The sequence below is a fragment of the Molossus molossus genome, unplaced genomic scaffold (genome assembly GCF_014108415.1).
Source record: "Molossus molossus isolate mMolMol1 unplaced genomic scaffold, mMolMol1.p scaffold_m16_p_14, whole genome shotgun sequence".
Taxonomy (NCBI): domain Eukaryota; kingdom Metazoa; phylum Chordata; class Mammalia; order Chiroptera; family Molossidae; genus Molossus; species Molossus molossus.
Genome location: NW_023425349.1, coordinates 54188494 through 54210122, shown reverse-complemented (window position 1 = coordinate 54210122; position 21629 = coordinate 54188494). Strand labels below are relative to the sequence as shown.

Below are 21629 nucleotides of genomic sequence, written 5' to 3'. Positions count from 1 at the left end.
ATAGGGGAAGTCAAATATGGGGGGTTTCTGTCATAGACTGGCATTGTGTTATGGGCCTAGGTGACTGGGAAAAAGTCATTTAGTACCTTAAGTCTGATACTGACAAGCAATAAAACAGATACCGTAATTCCCACCTTCACCTCCCATTAAGCAATATTATGAGGTTAAATGGAATAAAAACTCTGATATACTCTCAGTCATTTCGAGAGAAATCTTTTTTATGTGTCCCAATAAAAGGACACCTCAAAAACATTTCCCTTATGTGACACAGATAAAAGGAACACATTGCAGAATCTTCCAGAGGCAGCAGAATTACAGGAGGGCTCAGCATCTCCCGTCCAGGGTGTCACTCCAGCATGTGCCCGAGTGACAGCAGTTTTATCCCTCAGTCTAGCTGCTGTCTGCCCCGTGGATGAGCATGAACCTCAAATGCTATTATAACTCTAATTGCTTTTCGTTATGGTTGATCTCACTCGAAGAAAGAGTGATAGCAAACTTCAGTTTCTCTGTTATCTGTATATTCCATCATTTAATTGCAAAAATTAATGATTTGCAAATGCCTAATCATTAGTGTCAAACCAATCTGTTCCTGAAGTGCTAATATAGTTTCACTTCAGTTAAATCAGACAAATCTGACTGCTTACTGTTCAAATCACTATACAACAGTCTCCCTGGCTGGTTAGAAATGTCTTGGGCCGTCTTCTTCCTCCCCAAAGGAGAGGGAGGCAGGAGGAGACAGTGAAATTTAGAAGTACCTGGACACAGAGCCTTTCAAAATATTTTGTTTACTCTCTGGGTCCCAAAAAACAAATGAAAACAAATGCAAACCTCAATACCAACAAGGAAGAAAGACACTGTCGCTTGGAATTTTCCCAGGATATAATTATGGGCTGAGGCTAATGACATTCTCTTCATGCGATACTTAGGAATTACGTTCCAGGTAGAATCTGCCAATCTCTTATCATTATAGACAGCACACACTTTTGTGAAATCCACAGTATTCTAAGCTCCAATCCCCCCAAAATCCAAAAAACAAAACCAACCATCCAAAACAAAAGAACACAGGCCAATGATATAAACCAATCCCTTCTGTGATATATATCCATTAAAAAATCACAGTGCAAACATAATGATCCCTGACTGGCCTTTGACAATACCCCAGCTATAAACAAAAGAGCAACATTTCAAAATTCACTTAAAAATCACTGTTAGAGAAAAAATGTTGCCATTAAAAAAAGAGCTTAACAAAAAAAAAAGGACTTTCGATTCCAAGACACAACATAATGAGATAGTCATTCAAAACAATGTGTGCCATTAGTCTCAAAGAGGCAACATTTTTTAAAAAATTGCCATCTCCAGTCTTCCAGATCTGGTTATCAAAACACCTGTGAGATACAGTACCTGCCTTTCCGTGAGAAGCTACCACCTGAACAGCAATGCTCGCTAGGACATGGGAATACTATACTGATCAGCTGTAACCCAAGATGCGTGGCGTGGGTTTCCAGGAAAGAGGATGTTTCAACACCATCCCCATGAAGTTGAAGGAACGTATTCATATATTTGATGAGCAGCTTTTACTTTCTCCTTCTACTACGGCAGATTTAACATTCTCGGTACAGGATGTGAGAGGAGCACTTTCCTGGGTCCCTTACCATCAATCTGCGCATTCTCTCCTTTTCAATCCGCTCTGTCTCTTTCTTCTGCTCCCTTTCGGTGTTGGCATGCCAAGTTGCCACGGCTTTGGAAAGCTTCTGGATCTTCCCGGCCACAGACCGATGGTACTCCTTAAAATCTTTTGCATGTTGCAAAATACTGTTCAGGTATTCCTAAAGGATCCCAAGGTGGGTAGAAAAGAACACTTAAAATCCATTTCCCAGTGCCCTTGAGGTTTTAGTACAGTCCAGGAAAACGCTCAGTGCGTATCTGACAGCAATGAAAGACTAGAAACTCGGGACTCTTCTGGGATGGGTGCCCTGGTGTGTCCGCACAGCTGAGGTGTGGGCTACGGGGCTGGTGGGAAAGATGGCCTCTCAAGGTTTATCGTGGTGCCAGCCTGTGGGAGGGAAGTCTCTGAAGCTTTGAGGGTGTGACCACGTGAAAATGGAAAGATAAAAAATGGAGAGAAACCTGAAAAATGGCAATGATAAAATTAAAAGCCAATTTCGTTCTTAAATAAACTCGAGAGAAATGAGTATTTCCAGTGAGAATTATGTTATGAAAGTAATGTTTCTTCTGCTCCAAATATACTCGAGACCTGGCTGAGTAGCTCAGTTGGTTAGAGCATTGTTTCAATACCCTAAGGTTGCAGGTTCGATCCCCAGTCAGGGCACATACAAGAATCAGCCAATGGTCCGGCTGGTGTGGCTCAGTGGTTGAGTGTCGACCCATGCACCAAGAGGTCGCCGGTTCAATTCCCGGTCAGGACACATGCCCAGGTTGTGGGCCCAATCCCCAGTAGGGGGTGTGCAGGAGGCGGCCAGTCAATGTTCTCTTTCATTAATGTTTCCATCTCTCTCTCCCTCTCATTTCCTCTCTCTCAAAATCAATAAAGGCCAAAAAAATTTTTTTAAAAAAGAGTCAACCAATGAATGAATGCATAAATAACTGGAACAACAAATCGATGCTTCTCAATCTCTCCTTTCCTCTTTCTAAAAAAAAAACAATTAAAAATTTAAGTAACTCAGAATTATGTCTCAAGATTTTATATGGAGCTAGTATCTCCATATGTAATTTGTATACATTTTTTAAATAAAGGGGGGAACTGTACCTTTACACTAAGTCCAACATTTTAAAAAATAAAACAAGGCTAAGCACTGAACCGAGCACAAAAAGAAAAACACAAGTTATAGGGTTATGACACAAAATCAGATCCCAAACTCCCAGAAAGGACTGTTTTTAAATATCTGCTCCTGTACAACCTCTCGATGGGCCCTTCGAAGAGCCCTGGATACCATATTCGTATGTGTTATAAAAACAACCTTTTGCTTTCTTCTCTCCTTTTCCAAGTTCCCCAGGATTCTGCTCTGGGAATCCCAGCCAGGCGGCACTTTCCGTGGGATTTCGGAGATGGTGCCTGACTGGACTAAGGAAGCCCACCTCCCTGGCCTGGCCTGAGTTTCCCGGACTACGAAATGGTTTGGGCGGACCATATGGGCTCCAAGGAACTTCTCTGTTCTGTGGTGCCCCCTCCGCCCACCATGGCACGTTCCCGCCATCCTGCTCCACCCCGTTACTCAGCTGGCCCTGCCTGTCCACAGGAGGACACGCCAAGCCCACGTGGGTACCTGGTGCTTCTGCCGGCGCTTCCTCTCCTGCTCGATCTTCTGCTGCTTCTCCAGCTTCTCCGTCATGCGGGCTTCCCGCAGGGTCTGGCGCTTGCTCCGCTTGTAGGCTTTGGAGTTGAGAGCCGTCTCCAGGGTGGTGTCCCGTCGCATGCAGGCCACCACCTCCTGCCTCAGCTGCCAGGAGGGAAGCAGTCAGAGAGGCTCCCCAGGCAGGGCCCAGACCTGACCCTGACCCTTTTCTCATTCCCACCGCGGGGAGCAGAAGGGACATTTCTCCATCACAGTGGGCCTTTTAGTAAGCGAAGGGACCCATCACCAAGTTTATGTGCTACTCAGAGAGGGTATAATCGTTCTTTCCAGATAATTCAGAAAGAAAGCGATTATCGCACTATAACAGTAAAAAAATAATAATAATAAAGCAGATATTGTCCTAGCTTTCAAATAAATTCATTGATTCTATTTAATTATTCTAATGATACCAATTAGTTAAGAAGGTTTAAATTTTTTTACTTAGTTTTAAATGCCATACTAACATGCCTCTCATGTTTAAAGATTAACTTTAACGATGCTCCGCAAGAAGAATAAAAGGATTACTTCCTGTTCGTGTACAATGGCAGCAGATATTCAATGTTAATTCATAGTCTCATATAAAAGAGGAGATACTAGTGTTGGCTTCCTCCCACTTCTAACAATGATATTCTTTGCAAGATATTCAAAGTTTATACTGTATCATGAATTTCTTTTAGATGATCATATTGTATGTTATGTGGTGGTAGAGGGTGGGAATTAAAAATATACATTAAAGTAATAATTCAATTGAATCAAAAACCAGCATCAATTGCAGTTAATTTCATTGGGAAACTTTATAGATAATAGTTATCTATAATATCAAGTAAAAAATCAAACTAATAAGAGTCTAGCATAGTAAAGCTAATTTGAATATAATCTTATTCCTAAAAATATATTTGGGTAATATACTTATAACAAAATTTTATCACTGTATAAATGCGTTTTATGAAGTCACCTATGAGAAGGAAATAAATGAAACTCAGAGTTTTTCTTTCTTTCTTTTCTTTTTTAAAAAAATTCAAGCTTTAATCTACTCTCACAAACCGACGTCCAAGAAGCACCCAGCCACACTGATGCCCTTACAACCAGTAAGACAAATGTACTCCCAAGTTCATATGACAACAAGTGATGTGGCCTTGTGATTTTAATCACATCCTCCAACAGACCAAGTCATGCAATTCAATACTTCCAAACTACTTTCATTCATTAATTATTCATTTAACCAGACAAACCCATCTGACTGCCGACAAAGCGCTCCTTTTCCGGTTGGGCTACATGAGGCAGCGTGCAGACCAGGAGACCTGCATCTTTTGGGTCCATAAGACAAAACTCACTACAGTGGAAATCAGCTCAGTTTCATTCCACTAGTTTCCTACTGATTTAACAATTCTAAAACAGATCAGTATGCTAGCTTTTATTAATCGTTGACTATGAACCACAGCGGCAACGATAGATAATTCACTGACTACTCAATACGTAGGTCTGACGTGATCAAATGCACCAAACTTATGATGAATAATCAACAGTTACGAAACACAGGTTTATGTATTTCTATAAATGATCAACTATTAATTTAGCAGCGTAGCTATCATCTCTGTTACAATATTTTCATGGTCATGGCTAGGATTATACATTCGTGTTTACAAAGAAGCTCTGATTTACCACCTAGTTGATTTTTTTTGGAGTCGTAAAGGTAAACATGAGCTCTCTCATTTGTTCTCAAGGTTTCATCCATGGTAACAAACTGCCATAACTCTGAATTTGTAAACCATAATGCAGGAGGAAAAAATGTCTGATACACGAAAAGAAAAACAGAATAATAAACAGCGCATCTCCAGTACTTTTAGCTTTATGCTGTTGGTCTAAAAGACACACTGTGTTACTACATTCATATCTTTATAACAATATTGAACAGTCTTAAGGAAACACACTGATCTCGAACAATTACATTTATTTCCTATGTCTCAGATTTGCTGGGGAGAGGTGTTACCTGACGCTGGAAATTGAGTAATCGAAGTGCTTTCAGTTCTACGGTTGCTTTGGTTCGTAAATCTGGTGGCAAAGAGCCAGGCAGATTTTCCAGTTCTTGTATCCTGTGAGCTATGCGAGCCTGAAGTCTAAGGAGATAATAAAATAGGGACAGGAGAGGTGGAAACATACGTTACAGTTCAGTCTTAAGTGATAAACAATAACACTAGGTTCAAGTTCGTGGCAAAACCTATTCCAGACACACCTGGCTGACTTCTGACACACAACTGGATTTTCTGATGTTAAACAGAGAAAAGCTACCCTTTGCATTAATGCAGACAGGTGCCAGATGTTGCTTAACACCCTGGTCTTGTGCATAACCTTTCTCTAACAACCAGGAAAGGAGGCTCATGGTACAGGTAGGAGGAAAGTTAAGTGCCTTCGCTCGCTCTGAACAGAGAGAAAATGAGAGGCAGGAGAATGTGACTTGCTCCCAAACGCCCAGACAGCCATCCTGCAGGGCTGAAACAATCGTCTTCTTTCTAACTTCTGGTCCTGTCCTAAGGCAACAGGACCATTTGCCCTCCTTGCCAAATACTGATGACGACAGCCTTGAAAGCCGAGTGAACAAGAGCACTTGTAGGTGCTGAGGCCACAGAAATTGGCCAACCCAAAGCACTCAGAGCGAGCCCTGCCAACCACAGCCACTTCCACTGAGAGCAATGCTTGCTGGGGGGCAGCGGGGGCAGAAAAGGCAAATTCGGCATTTTAAAAATTCAGGTTTGGGGTAGCAGCAAGCAGCAAAGTAAACAGTATTTAAAAGCTGAGAGTTTCTAGAAAGAATTGCTGGGGATTCTCATTTTAGACACCATCAAAAATATAACTGCAGGCAGTTCTTCCTAATAGAAAAAAGAAGACATCCCACTTTCTTCATTCATTTATGTTATTATATGTTCCCCATATAAGCTCCTGGTTTTAGAGTTCATCGGGATCCTTTTTTAAAAAAACAAATAATTACATGCCATTTAAATCTATTTTTAGAACTATCTCCTGCCAAATTTGGGGCAAAACTGTCTTGGAAGAGACTTCAATGAAGAAAGAATAGTAATAAAAAAGGCAGTAAGTTAAACTAAGTTAACATTAACTGCAATGAGTTAAGTACATTTAATGCACCATTTTAATAGTCTCTCTCTCTTCCCCCCTTCTCTCTCACACACTCCCCCCCTCCTACAAAGTAAAATGGTGCTATGTTACTGATGAGAAAACAGAAGCTTGTCGATATTAAGAAACATGTTGACTTCACAGAGCTAATAAAGGAGGGATTCTAGATTGAACCTCCTTTGCCTGACACCAGAACCACTCTAGGATAATCAAAATAGACTTTCTAACTGAAAACTTTCCTGGATCTCAACTGTAAACATTGATAATTAAAGATTCTGTTTAAAATTAGTATCATGGTTTTGTCAACCTTTACAATGATGTATGATATGAAATACAATGATGTTATAATATGAAAAAGTAAAAACTGTGACTTCGATGCTGCAAAATTCATAAGATTTCATATAGCCCCAATATTAAAATGATTATTTTAAAAAAAACTTATAGTTGTTTGCTTTGATAAAGAAATAAAATGTCCTCTTTTTCAACGTTTTAAAAGTGATAGTAAAGGAAATACATTGTTTTTTATTGACTTTGTTGAAAATAAAATTATGACAGGTTCCTATTTTATCTGGTATATACATGTTATTAATTTTGCATTACTGAATGATTTATCATTACAATGCATTATTATAGTTGTTATCATATTACTTCAACTATGCACACCAACACAAACAATGGCACTATTAAAAGTGCTTTAACTATGCAGCAGACTAAAAATTTGTTAGTTCAAAAAACAACAATTACTTTTATCATATTACTCTTTTTGGTCAAATTGTTCAAACTCTGCCAACTTCTTCTATATTCCTTTCAGTATTGATACTCATGAGATTACTCTCATTTTTTTTTCACTGTCTGAAACACTTACTTCATTTTTCCAATTCGTTTCACTTCATTTTTCCAATTCATTTCTTAAATAGTCACATAGCCCCAAATCTCCAAAACCAGCAACAGATGACACATCTTAACAATTAAGATATTAAGAGACTGGTCGATATGGCTAAATGGTTGAGCAATGATCCATGCACCAAGAGGTCGCTAGTTCGATTTCTGGTCAGGGCACATGCCCAGGTTGCGGGCTCAATCCCCAGCAGGGGGCATGCAGGAGACAGCCAATCAATGTTTCTGTCTCACTGATGTTTCTATCTTTCCCTCTCCCTTCCTCTCTCTCTAAAAATCAAAAAAAGGAAAAGATAGTAAGTGAAAATATACTGTGGATTTTTTCAAATATACAATTTAAAGGAAAAAAAAAACCTAAACTGAAATAACTTCACTTTTGTAGAACAAAGCTATAGTAAAAGGAAAAGTAAATATTATAGTAGGGTGAGATGAAGGTCAACAATATGGTTATTCTACTTCCTTGGTTCCAGAGTCACTGCAGACCTTTTTCATTTGAAAATCCCAGAACCCAAACTACCCCTTGGAATTCGCTGTCAGGTTTACTCTCTCTGACAAAGTGGGTCAGGTGCTAAATTAAAGGAATAGCTGCTTTTTCCTTAATCTTCTAAAGGACTGCATACATAATCTTAGGACAGCTGGACTGACAGCGTAGAGATGAAATCACACTGCACTGGGCGGTGGAGAGGGGAAGAAGGGAGTGGGCACTGGGGGAGGGAGCAGCCTTGGTGACGGGGGCACTGCAGTGGGTGAGGAGCTGGGGGGGGGGGCACTTCTTCCTGAAATGACTGCTTCCCCAAAGGGCCTAGTAATTTGTCAGCGAATCTCAGATTCCCCAGCACAAAAGAATCTCTCTTTTATGAAAGGGAGGCAAAGAAGCACAAAGTACAAACGTGCAAACTCCAGGAGAAGGGAAGGGTAGTTTCCATAGTGAAATTATATGCATTCAATTCAAGCACGCGGGGGGTGGGGGTGGGGACAAAGGTACAGGAGGGACTTCTTTAACACGGAACATTTTATCTTTTTGTGGTGGCGCTTGTTAATAGAAATCTTCATTTTAAATAATGCTTCTCTCCAGACAATTTCATCTTCCTATCAATGGGATTCAGCAGGTAGCCCGATAAAGAGATTCAGGATTCTAAACTTGTCGAAACAACAACAGCTGTAATACTGCATGACTGCAGGAGACTCATTTCGTGTCCTCACGAGCTCAGAAAATTGAAGCAGAATTAGGTCACTCAAGTTTTTCATACAGATTGAACAGTAAATCAAGAGGGGTGACTGTTCTGGCAAGAAAAAGAGTTCCATTAAAGGCCACAGATATTTGTTCAGGTCCAGAGGAGAAGTTTATGATTCCTGCAGGAGAGTTATTTGAACAGAAAATGACACTGGTACATTTTGTTCCTTCGTGGAGCTGAGTGACACTTTTAAAAAGAGAGAGAGAGGGAGACCGACTTTTTGAAATTCTGCTGCTCAAGTAGCCCTTGGTCATTTTTGGGAAGGACCTTTCAGGGTTTCAGTGGCTACCAGGGCAGGGCAGGAAAAGCACAGACTCTGTTTGCTTCCTGAAGCAAGGAGGACGCACAACTGTTTTCGGACTAAATTCTGACTTGAGAGCACAAGGCTGACAGAACACAGAGATGCTCTCCGCTGGAATCTGAAATACATCTCCCGTGCATACCGTCCGTCGTGCAATGGGTTTACATGCTGACGTGACAACGCCTGGAGCCCTTTTGCTCAAACATCCCACTCTCAATGGGAGAACTGAATGAAGTTAGGCATACTGACGGGGCACAGAAAGTGTGCCAAAAAGGCAAGGCACCCCCCACAAAAAGCACTGGGAATATCTCTCTGACACTTATTACAGAGAAAAGCAATAAAGGTCCTTCATGAGAGAGAGGTGTTCAAAGAGAAAGGATCCAGCTTTAATGGGAGAGCAGTGTTTTAACTGGAGACTCTGCTACAGATCTGAGGCAAATATTCATATGCATAAACTAACGCTGTTACTAAATGCTGAAGGTCAATGTTCAAAATCCTGATTTTATGATGAACAAGGAAAAGCAGCCAAGGGACTTAATGCTAAAAAAAATATATGAAATTCTGACAATTTCCTTTTTTTCATAGACAAGGTAAGTGATATTACAACGGTCAAAGAAACCAACATCTGCTAATGAATTTCTGACAGATGACTTTGCTCAAATTAAATTTATAAATTTGGCCCAGCTGCTGTGGTTCAGCGGTTGAGTGTCGACCCACGCACCAAGAGGTCGCCGGTTCGATCCCCGGTCAGGGCACACGCCCAGGTTGTGGGCCTGATCCCCAGTGAGGGGCTTCCAGGAGGCGGTCAATCGATGTTTCTCTCTCATCGATATTTCTATCTGTTTCTCCCTCTCCCTTCCCCTCTCCCTAAAGTCAATAAAGAAAAAAAATTTATAAATTTGTAAGAGACTTTTTTTTTAAGACCTTGCTCAAATCCTTGATCAGAAAGTAAAGATACCCTGGACCCTTCCAGTTATCAAGGCTACAGGCTAAGTAAGCTATTCTCTCACAAGAGAGGCAAAGGGACATGTTTCTTAGCTGTCTTTAGAAGTGCCTGAAGGACTTCATCTAACCCCTTTTCAAAGACAAATCGAACTAATCTCAGCAGGTGAACAGTTTACCTTCACAGAGGCAGAGCCAGCTGTTGCTCTAGAAGGAAGACAGAAGATGCCCCTGCAACGCAGCCCGTGCAAACCTGTGCTCCTCGGGGTGGCCATGGGAATCTCAGTCCAAAGGACCCGCCAGCTTTTTGGACCCAGAGTGGCCAAATCAATCATTTCAAAAACCATGCAGCTTTATAAACGAGGAGACATTTATCAAGTAATAATACTATGAAAAATAGCCATTCCACCACATTCTACAATGTGTATAGTTTAAAAGATACTGACAGATATATTTTTTAATTTAATTTTTGTTTTTTAAAAATATATTTTTATTGATTTTTTTTTTTTTTTGAGAGAGAGGAAGGGAGAGAGACAAAAACATCGATGTGAGAGAGAAACATCGATCGGCTGCCTCCTGCACACTCCCCAATGGGGATCAAGCCCGAAACCCCAGCATGTGCCCTGACCAGGAATGAAACCAGGACCTCTCAGTCCATGGACGACCCTCAATCCACGAAGCCACATCAGCTGGGCCACATAAATTTTTTTTTTAATTGCCACAGGAGGGAAGGACAAAAATTTTTCACACACTGGATTAGGCTAAATAGTACTACTTAATACTGTATACTCAGGGAGACCATCCATTAAGATCACTTCCCAAAAAAGGTGCTAACATGATCTCAGTACAAGAAAAGTCAGCAATTAAAATGCTGGTGAAAATGATAAAGCAAATTTAGAAGTTAGTAAAATACACACACACACAAAACACAGGCTGAATAAAGAAAAATACAGAGAGTGACTATGATGTTATGAGGGTAATTTACATGACTTAACAAAGGTACTGGAAGCTTTGTGCCTTCAGGGTAGGAAAACAAATGGTGGCTCTTAGGAAGTCAGAATTATAGAGTAAGTGATACTCTCTATCCCATTCAGTGTCTTTTAAGAAATGCTTTTAATTTTTTATAGCAATATAAATAAAGGACTGCATATAAATAGTTTTTCTGTCCAAGAAATATTTGCTAATATTTGACTTTATAATACACAGCAATTATTTGCCCAATAAAACCTATCAACATTGAAATATCAATTGATGATGAGTATCTGGCTCTCTAGGGATACATAAAATGCTGGAAGCAGAAACATAAAAGCTCTTAATTGAGGATTAGCAATAGTAATGGGACTAGTTATACTTTTCATCCAAAAACTGCACACATTTAATGGAAAGTTACTGTGGTGTCTTTCAGAATAACTCTCAAAGCTGATAGCTTAGTATTTAAATCTAGTAATAAATAAGTCTTGTACTTTTCAATAAAGTTTAAGGTAATGTTTTAAAAGGGAGCCTACATATTGCTACTAACATTCCCTATAATTTAAAAAATATATATGTTTTTATTGATTTTTAGACAGAGAGGAAGGGAGAGAGAAACATCGATGTGAGAGTGAAACATTGATTGGCTGCCTTCTGCACACCCTCTACCAGGGATCAAGCCTACAACCCGGGCATGTGCCCTGACCGGGAACGGAACTGGCAACTTTCAGTGCCTAAACAACTGAGCCACACCAGCCAAGGTTCCCCATAATTTTTAAACTTTCACTTTCTTTTACATGAAATCATTTTTGGGAAATAATAGTAATAGCTAATGTGTATTAAACATCTTTGTCATTTTATCTCCCCCCACAAGAAATACTCTAATCCCCTCTTTTAACAAATGAGGAAACTGAGTCACAGAAAAGCGATGGAACTAGACCAAGGTAACACAGCTACTAAATGACAGAGCATCCTTTCTGTCTAACTCCAGGAACCACAGTCTTAGCTTTGCTTTAATCTTAACTCAATACTTATTGGGCTTCTTTTCTGGTTAACATTAACCATTTACATGAGGGGTCTGCTAACTATGGCCTGTGGGCCAAATCCTTCCCACAGATGTTTTTGTAAATAAAGTTTTATTGGAATGCAGCCAGCCTATTCTCGTCTATGGCTGCTTTCTCACTCAAAGGGCAGAGCTGAGTAGTTGTGAAGTAGACCACAGGGCCCTGCAAAGTGTAAAATATTTACTACCTGGTCCTTTTCAGAGAAGGTTTGCCAACCCGATTTAGATAAATGTGCCAAATGAGGTGAAAATTACGTTTCTGGAGGAAGGATTTCAAGATGGACTGCATATGAAGACACTTACATGGGGCTTACTTCTAAAGTTGGACCAAGGCATAGACCAAAAAAAAAAAAGGGGGTGAATTTAAACAAAAAATATATTATATCAAACTATGGAAGTATGCTTAGTATCATGAGATGTGTCATTAACCTGCAGGCGAACACTCAACATCCGACCAGCTCACAGTCACAGTTAAGGAGCAGCTGGCAAAGTAGATCAGGACGCTGCATAATTTACACGTGACATGACCACTTTCTGGGAGACACAGGAACTCCAGGCTGGGTTTGTGATCTTCACATCCCCAGTGCCCAACACAGTGCCTGGCATGTCACAGGAGTTGATAAACATTTCCTGATTAAAGGAGTGAAAATCACAGTCCTGCCAACCCAGAGCCATCAGAGTCCCCTCACTTCCCCAACCCCAATGGGAAACAAACTTTTTCTGAAACCATTCTCATAGCATGAGTTTTGGCCTCTGCAATCTTCCTTAAGCTTTTCCCTCATCAAAACCCTAGGAGACACTGCGCCGACCCCCCATGCTGGTGGTTCTTGCAAGAACACAGCAGCTTCACCCCTCCCGGGACGGGGGTGCATTACCTATATTCCCGCTCCTGCAGAATCTCCACGGGGTCCAGGCCTTGAGGTTTCTGAATGGGGCTAATCCGGCTCTGCTTCTGCTGCAGCTGCAGGATGGGCGAGGGCTGCCCGGGGGCGGGCTGCGGCACAGAGGGCCCGGGCACTGCGGCCGTGGGCGGCTGAGCTGCTGCGGGGGGCGCAGGTGAGGGCCGGCCGCTGGGCGCGGGCACTGGCAGCTTCTGCGGGGTGCTCGGGCCGCTCAGCTCTGGCCCAGGGCCTGTGGGACAAGAGCGACATGAGCAGCTTGGGCGGGTCATCGACCTGCAGCCACACCAGGCCTGCCCGCTGTCCCCCTGGGGCCCAGTGATGGGGATGAGTAAATGTCTCAAGAGAAGAGAAAAGGAGGGAAGGAAAATGAAAAAGGAGGGAGGGGTGGAGAGAAAAGGCGGAGGAAGGAAGAGAAACAAAAAGAACCTGGCATCTATCTCCATGGGGAAAATGGCCTTCACTAATGAACGTGGGTGAAAATGGCCCAAAAATGACTCTTAAGTAATAAACTAAGGAATGGACTGCCAGATTTTAATGTAGGTCTACAGTGGATTTTTAATAAGAATTACAGGTGCAGTCAGAGTTCCAAAAAGTAAGGGAAGAACCTAACAGTCAAATGCAGTCTGGGCGTGGTCCTACAATCACATTTTGCCAACTGCAGGCGAGCCAGCAGGGGACCTGGGTCCCCATCTGGAAGAGCCCTGCTGTTGGAACCAGACTCCACAAATGCAGCCAGGAGCCTGCCAGTGGGTCCTCCAACTGAACTCAGAGGGCACACATTTTCCCTTAATGTCCTAGAAAGTATATGTCAGAATAAATCAGTGCATCTCAGAACTTCAATTTTTCACTACATATTAGGAAATATATCTAAAAACATTCAGTGTCGGGGGAAAACATCAGCTCATCCTACCTAATAAAAACCAGCAAATATTAAGATTAAAGAGAGCATTCTTTTCACGTTATCAGAATAAAGGAATATGCAATCATCAAGCTTATTGGAATGTACTAAATAAGTTAATTTAAAGCAACTGTCCACATTAAAGTTAAGGAGTTTGAATGATAAGTATGGATCTAGCATAAGAAGTATTCCATCTCTCCTCCTAAGTGAATTTTTCCTTACTTCAAAACTACAAATACGATTAGTGATACTACCAGATGACGTAAAAAAAAAGAATCTCAGTAAGCAGAAGTTAAAACCTCTCAGGCATTCTTTCAAGTGATTTCTATATCTTTTCCAAGAAAAATTAAAATTATCAAAAGGTAACAAAAATAGTAGTCTATATAATTCAGAACGACTAATAATTAACCATACAAAGACATACATTATGAAAAATTAAACACATTTATTAAATTTCCAGCACATAGCATTTAGAAATGGGCTTAAATGACAATGCACAGGCAGCTATAAGCAAACATTTTGACAGGAGGAATGTGAAGAATTAGAACAAATTGCTTAGGAAACTACTGTGTGTGTGTGTGTGTGTGTGTGTGTGTGTGTGTGTGTGTGGTGTTACTGCTGTTCTTTTCTCCCCACTTCTTCTGAAGTTAGGTAAAACTTTTCAAAACATACTGAGCTAGATAAGACTTCTTGATGTAATCTGCAGCCCTGGTTCTAGGGTTGATAAAAAATTCTTGAGGAAAAAATACATTTATTTTTATTTTTTATTTTAGGTACTGTAGGTATACTATCATAATAAAGAGATTCTTTTTTAGCTAAGTACTTTCTGATTTTCTTTTTTTTCAAATGAGAGGTGTTCTACATAGTGTATAGCTTTCATACTATTTTATACTTAGAGTTTCTTTCATTCATATATAAGAAACCAATTTCTAGACATTAACTCTCAGGGTTGTTAAGCATTAGAATGCATTATGGAGGGGCATTGCAGGGTATTTTTTCCCTAGAAGTCTTTAAAAACAGGGTAGATTTTTCATTTGTGGTGCTTTAGGTGTGAGCCAGCCAAAAGAGAGGAGCTACAGATTTCTAACATACAGTGTAATTCTCTGTGATTTTCCGAATCTCCTTAATAAGCTCAAGAAACTGGCAAAGTAAATACATTTAAAGACTTGGCATAGCATACTAAGTAATGAGAAAAAAACCCACCACCTTTAATAAAAAAGAAAATTTGGGTCTTACTGAGAAGACAATATCATAATAATTACCTTAAATTCAGTTCTCAAATTGTTTTTCCTCTTTTCAAAGTTAAATAATTCATCAACAAAGGTTGTAATAGTGCAAATCCCGTTTCAATTATTCTGGGCATTTTTTCTTTAGCATCATAGTCTGCAGATACCTATGCAGAAGCCTACGCCGACTCCTTGAGATATATATTCAAGTCACTATTTTAAAAAACCATATATATATTCCAGAGCATGTCTGATTTCCCTGGTTCTGAATCTAGTCCTTTTTAGCCCGTGACTTTCAACTAAAGCTGACACGGGCACGCACGGCTGGCCTTCCTTAACCGATAAATACAAAGACGTTCTTATCTGGCTAACTGACCCTTAAAATCGAGAAGCAAAGAGAGACCCAAACATGGACTTACATCTCCACATCTCCAACTTAAACAGTGCTACAACCTGCTGTGAATTAAACAGGGACAGTTAAAGCACCCTGTGCCAACAGTAAGGTAAATTTGACCTCAGCTCTATCACCTGCTGGCTGTGTGAGCCTCAGTTTCTTCATCTGCAGAATAGTGATAACAACAGTATCCACCTCAGAGGGTAGCAGTGAGGAGTCCATGAGACAACGCCACTTTGTGCTGCCACCAAGGACACACAGATAAAGAAGTCTAATTTAATTACTCAGCTTTACAGAGACACCGTGACAACTTTTAGGAAAGTTGGGGTTGCATTAGCTGGCAACTTGGGAAGTACTCTTTTCTACGGCAAACTTCAGAATTAAACTACAGTTTAATAGGACTTGGCACAAGGACTCTGAGAAGCTGGCTTGCCATGCGCTACCTGGGACCCTCCTAGCAGACTCCTTTCCTAACCAAACACGCAAGTTCATTTACTGCATGGGTCTATTTTCTACTCCCTCCAACAGATTATATAAATTTCTATTTACAGAGGCTGGGGGATAGAATGCAGCCTGCCACAATTAGACATGCCCAGAATGTCATGACCTACCCATTAGGTGTTATGCCCGTCCCTCAGGCAGCTTAGAGCTGAGCTGCCCGACTGGGTCTGCTGTTGACAGAAATCATCTCTACAGCAGACATTGGGGTCTGCTAAACAACAGACCTCTCTCTGGTATCTTAAACGCAAGACAAATTACATTCTTTAGCTTATCTCCTACTCCCTCTCCAATGTAAACAATTTAGGTCTGATTGTCAGAGGGGCAAAATGCGTCTGTTTCCCCTGCAGTCCTCACCTTAGAAGTCAAAGTAGAGGTATGCCCCAACACTCCTGAGTGGCATCCCAGGGCAGCTAAGGGGCGTGGGGGTGGGGGTTCTTTACTGGATGCACCCCATGCCTGAGTTTAAGAAACAGGGAAACAGCCCTGGTTGGTTTGGCTCAGTGGTTAGAGGGTCGGCCCATGGACCAAAGAGTCGCAGGTTTGACTCCCATCAAGGGCATGTACCTCAGTTTGTAATTCGGTCCCTGGCCCTGGTCGGGGTGGTGCAGGAGGCAACCAATCAATGTGTTTCTCTCACATTGATGTTTCTCTCTCTCACACACTCTATCTGAAGATAAATGGAAAAATATCCTTGGGTCAAAGCCATTCAAACACCGCAGCACAGGTACAGAATTCCTGTGCATTCTGAGTTCCCAATTTGCCTTCTGGTTCACAAGAACATTTATGTAAATAACAATTCCATGCATCAAATAAGAATTTCAGGTTTCCACAGGTTAAAAAAAGGAAATTTAATAAAGTGTTCTTACACTGACCATACCCAGGAACTTGAGATAACTAGAAAAATCAGGTGAGTGGGAGGGGACAAGCAGTGAAATGTGGCAACAGAACTTTTACTTTCTACCATAAAGTCCTTTCTGCAACCCCTCGAACCCAAACCTTCTCAATTCCCTTTTCTTTTTTAATCCTCACCCAAGGACATTTTTCCATTTTTTGGTTCAGATAGAGAGGGAGAAAAAGAGAATGAGAGAGAGAGACATCAACATGAAAGGGACATATCGAGTGGCTGCCTCCCGCATGACCCAACCAGGGCCGGGGACTAACTGCAACCGAGGTACATGCCCTTAGCGGGAACCAAACCCCGGTCTCTCTGGACTGTAGGACTACGCTCGAACTGCTGAGCCAAACCGGCCAGGGCATCTCAGTTCCCATTTTAAATTTTGCTTTAGTCTCTAAAAGGATAAATTAATCAACATGAAAAGAAAAATGGTGGGTGAGATTTGAGGGGAGCCCATAAGGGGACTGAAGAGTTAGTCATTTGTTCGCTCAGCAATTCCTCCAGTTGAACTGTAATTCTCTGGTGGTAGCTATGATGATGTCAATTTTGGTGATTTATAACTTTGGAGTAGGTTTGAGGCAGACCACCCCAGCCAAAAGGATTCGGCTTCACACATGAGTAACACTAGAAAATGGGACAAAAGAAAAATGAAATCTCAGCTACCCCCAGATAAGAGGATATCCTTAAATTTATTTTTTTCTGACATATTAGTAGAGATATTGATAAGCAGTTATACTTTATTTTTAAAAGGGGGGAGAGAAAAATAACAGTAACAATTAATAAAAAGTAATATTGACTTTTAAAAAAACTTCTTTCCTTATTTTGATTTGTCCTAAATGCCAATCCAAAAAAAAAAAAAAGTTTGTCAAGTAAGGCTATCATCTCCCTGTGAAACCGGGTATGTGGGGAAAAGTTCAGCAATGCTGTCAGATGCAGCTTCTCAGGGCAGGATGGGTCTGCTCTATTTGAAGGAGGTGTCTTCCTTCCTCCTCCATCCACAGCCGCCTTGCCCACTATGGCATAAAACACTGTCTGCCCAAATATTTTCATTTCTGGTGAAGCCTGACTCCTGGAAACCCAAAAGACAGGAGCAGTGAGTGATAAAATGAATTCCCCAAAATGACAGGGGCCTGGTTGAGGGAAGATATAGGCATTGAGCTGTGCTTCAAAAATGGAGCCCTCTCTTCTGGAAATGATCTAGAAAATGCACAGGACTGTGTTTATTAGGACATGAAGTATTTGTTATGTTCGAGTATCCAGATAACTGGAACTTCATCCTTTAATCTTCCTGGAGAAAACAATATTTGTAGAAGGTCATCCTATAGCCCCCTGTAGCTCTGAATTCTACCAGTGGGATGAAGTCAGGCCACCAGAAGGCTATGCAAGGACTATCTCATCTCGACCCGTGACATAATGTCACAGCCTCATATTTGATGCCAGGGTATGTAAGAAATAGGCCATGTGGATTCTGTTACTCTATTTATGATGAATAAATGTCATCTATGCCTCTACCATGCAGTGCCACTTACAATAATAATAGTAATTTAAAAAGGTAAGTCCAGCCCTGGCCAGGTGGCTCAGTTGGTTGGAGCATCATCCCGTGCACTAAAAGGTTGCAGGTTTGAGTCCCAGTCAGGGCACATACCTAGGTTGCAGGTTCGATCCTTGGTTTAGGCACATATGGGAGGCAACTGACAGATGTTTCTCTCTCACATCCATGTTTCTTTCTCTCTCTCTCTCTAAAATCAATAAAATATATCCTCGGGTGAGGACTAAAAATAATTCCACCTGGGAAATCTACTTTTCGCTCTCATGCTAGAAATGGATCTGTTTCCTCTGTGAACTAGTAAGCAACTCCCCTCCGAATGGGGAGAATCAGGTGCCTGACCCTGTCTCCTTTCCTGACTGCCTGGAAACTCCAGTCACCCGGGACACTGAGACGTGGCAACCGTGAGAACTCTTGCGGCCCCCACATGCCTGACCTTGACTTCTATTTCCCTTTGTTTCTGATTTTCTACTTGACAATTATTTCATTGCGGGCATGTTTCTTGGAAGCCTCCCCAAATGCTTTTCACAACAAAAAGGGGTAGAAACAAATAAATCGACGGGCATAAAATGGCTCAAGGAGAGCGGACTCGAGGAGCGCATCTGGCCATGGGATGCCATGCTCTTCGCCTGGGGGTGTGGATGGGCTTCCTGCAAACCTTGAACCTCTTGAAAAGGAGTGCAAAATCATGCGGGGCAGTGCTTCTCTCCTAAGTCTACGGCGTGCACCAGAGTCCCCAAAGGTTAAGTAGCACCTCTCCAGGACTCTAATAGCACAAAGGGCCAAGACATTTGGCCAACTAAGTGAAGCAAGACAAGGGAGAAGGCTGGCTAGGTACCGCAAAAGGCTGAGACAGCCCTGGGTTCATACCAACCCAGCGCTTCTGTGCCTCGAGCAGTCTTTCTCATCCGAGCTGGACCATCACATCACTCATTTGGTTGTATATTAACCTACCAGATGGTCTGTTGAAGTTAACAAGGGCCTGCTGCTGCGGCTGCTGCGGCTGGGGCGGCGGCTGCTGCGGCGGCGGCGGCTGCTGCATGCCGGGCAATGTCCTTTTCCCCTGGACTGCAAGCTGCAGCGTTTCAGGGAGGTGCTGGCCCCGGGCCAGCATTTTGTAAGCTAAAATCTGAGCTCGCAGCTGATGCAGCTGGACAGGACTGAAAGGAGAGGGACCTCTGTTGGGCTGGTTCATCGCCTGCGGGTCACCAGGGATGAGGGGCCCTGGCTGGTTCTGTGGCATCTGGGGTGGAGTCGGGCCGCCTCCCGATGACATGGGGCTGGAGATATGCTCGGCGGCTCCCAGGGGAGAGGGGTGCGGCGACATATAACCTGGAAGAAAACAGAAAAGGACATCACAGGCTGCCCTGCTGCTCCTGAAAGACAGGCATTCCTGAGTATTTGGATAATTTTCTACATCAGTGCTGACAGAAACTTAAAGCATATATAACTTAATCATTACATAATTACGCAATAAAATGTGTACATATCAAATGTATATATAATTGGATATTTTCTAGCAGTCACATTAAAAAGTAAAAAGAAACCAAAAACATAAAACGAATGTTAATAATGTATTTCATTTAAATCAGCATGTCCAAAATATGATTATTTCAAAATATAAAAGTTATCAGACATTTTATATTCTTTTTTTTTTCTTACTGAGTTACAGCACATCTCAGTCAGACTCGCCACATTTCAGGCGATCCGCAGCCACGCGTGTCCAGAGGCTGCGTCCGCCCAGAGGCGGGCACGGGGCAGCGTGACCCGGGGAAAGGAGCCCCGCCCAGAGCGCAGAACCAGCGGGGTCTGCCGTATCGCAGTGTGGCATGAAGTGTCTCTCATGGAGATAACAAATACTACTTGCTTTATTATGATGCACATTGTGAATAATTTGCCATCGTTGAGGGTCACACTGCTGCTGGAGTGTGTCAGGCACTGTACACGCTATACTGGTTGGATTGTCCGTGGAAACAGAGCCTGATGGGAGGATGGAAGGTGCAAGGACACTGGCAGGGGGTGGAAAGGTGATCTAAGGAAGGGGAGCAGCCAATAAGGGGTGTGCTCGTCAGCCAGCTGTTGCAGTGGGCACCTGAAGCTGAATCTCCCGCAGAAGCTCTGGATGTAAAGTAAATAAACTGCCTCCAAATTATCCCAGGGAAGGGGTAAGGAGCTGGGTGTTTATACTCTAAGGCTCTTCTGTCACGGCTCATGTCACTGGTTTTGACTCTGGGGATAGTGAGTCCCCAGGGACTTTCCCATGTGTGGCTAAGGTGGACACAGCAGGCAGGATGGTGGTCAGGCCGGTGGGAGCACAGAAATGGTAGAAATGTAGAAATGGTAAGAATTAAAGGGATAGGAATGGAGCATCCATTATTTCTTTAATCCTCACAACATCTCAGAAGAGATATATATATACACAAAATCACCTCATTTTTTTTTAAATGAGAAAACTGAGGCTCAGAGAGTGAGCGAGTCACCAAGATCACCTCATTAGATCTTGGCAGCTCCGTAATTCAAGCCAAGGTTTGTCTGATTCCAATACGCATGCTCTTTCCAGGGTCTAATATTAACCGGTTTGACAAAAATATTAATTTTGGTTTTAAATTAAAGACTTAAAAGTTTCAAAAATATTCTAGAAGATTACGATTCATAAAAATGAGAGCAAACGGTCTGGGTTATAAGAGATCTAAATGAGAAATTTACGAATACTTTTATTGAGGAAGAAAAGTCAAAATGAACAAACATCGGAAGGGACTTATTTCAGAAGTTGAGCTGCATAGCTCGGCCAAAGAATTCCTAGAAAAACGTATGACCGAGACCCAAGATGAAGGAGAGAACCAGGTGGCCTACCGCAGTCTAAGGGGCTGCCTTGAGTTCAAACTAAGTGCTAATTAATGAAGTCAAAGGCGTGCTCAGACACAATATAAAATATCAGACTAAAGACCGCTGCCCTTTAATAAATGTACTTGTGTCATAATTATCATAAAGGTCATCACCTGGGTGTTTATTAGACATCTGCAGTGTCAAGTTTGAGCTGAAATGGCTCTGTGACCTATGTGGAATCATAGCGACCTGAGGCTATGTGACCGTCGCAGGCTGGGGACTCACCATCCCCTTTCACCAGACCACAGAATGTAAAGGATACAGTTACTTTTCTCTCAAATTGCCATTTGGATAGGGAAACACATTTAGCTTGATCCCCTAAGACAAGAGTAGGTTTTGTTCCATCAGTTGGTGACCAGTAAAACTCCTTTCAGAGAAATCCTGTCCCGAAGAGAAATGAAGAACTACTCTCATTCCCCAAATCCCCAACTCCACAGGGAACACAAAAACCCCCAAGCAATTAGGGTTCTGGTCGGTGATATAAATTAGCCA

At 41.9% G+C, this 21629-nt stretch overlaps 1 protein-coding gene across 5 annotated transcripts in view; it reads right to left on the bottom strand.

Annotated features, from left to right (window-relative positions):
- Window positions 1–21629, bottom strand: part of SMARCA2 (SWI/SNF related, matrix associated, actin dependent regulator of chromatin, subfamily a, member 2) — a 167033-nt gene that overhangs the window by 123608 nt on the left and 21796 nt on the right. For all 5 annotated transcript variants that reach the window (XM_036260425.1, XM_036260429.1, XM_036260427.1 and 2 more), the window contains exons 4-8: window positions 19206–19583; window positions 12765–13020; window positions 5344–5470; window positions 3285–3458; window positions 1653–1826 (exon numbers count right to left, since the gene is read on the bottom strand). In XM_036260425.1, coding sequence (XP_036116318.1) covers window positions 1653–1826; window positions 3285–3458; window positions 5344–5470; window positions 12765–13020; window positions 19206–19583 — 1109 coding nt within the window. The remainder of the gene's footprint in view (window positions 1–1652; window positions 1827–3284; window positions 3459–5343; window positions 5471–12764; window positions 13021–19205; window positions 19584–21629) is intronic.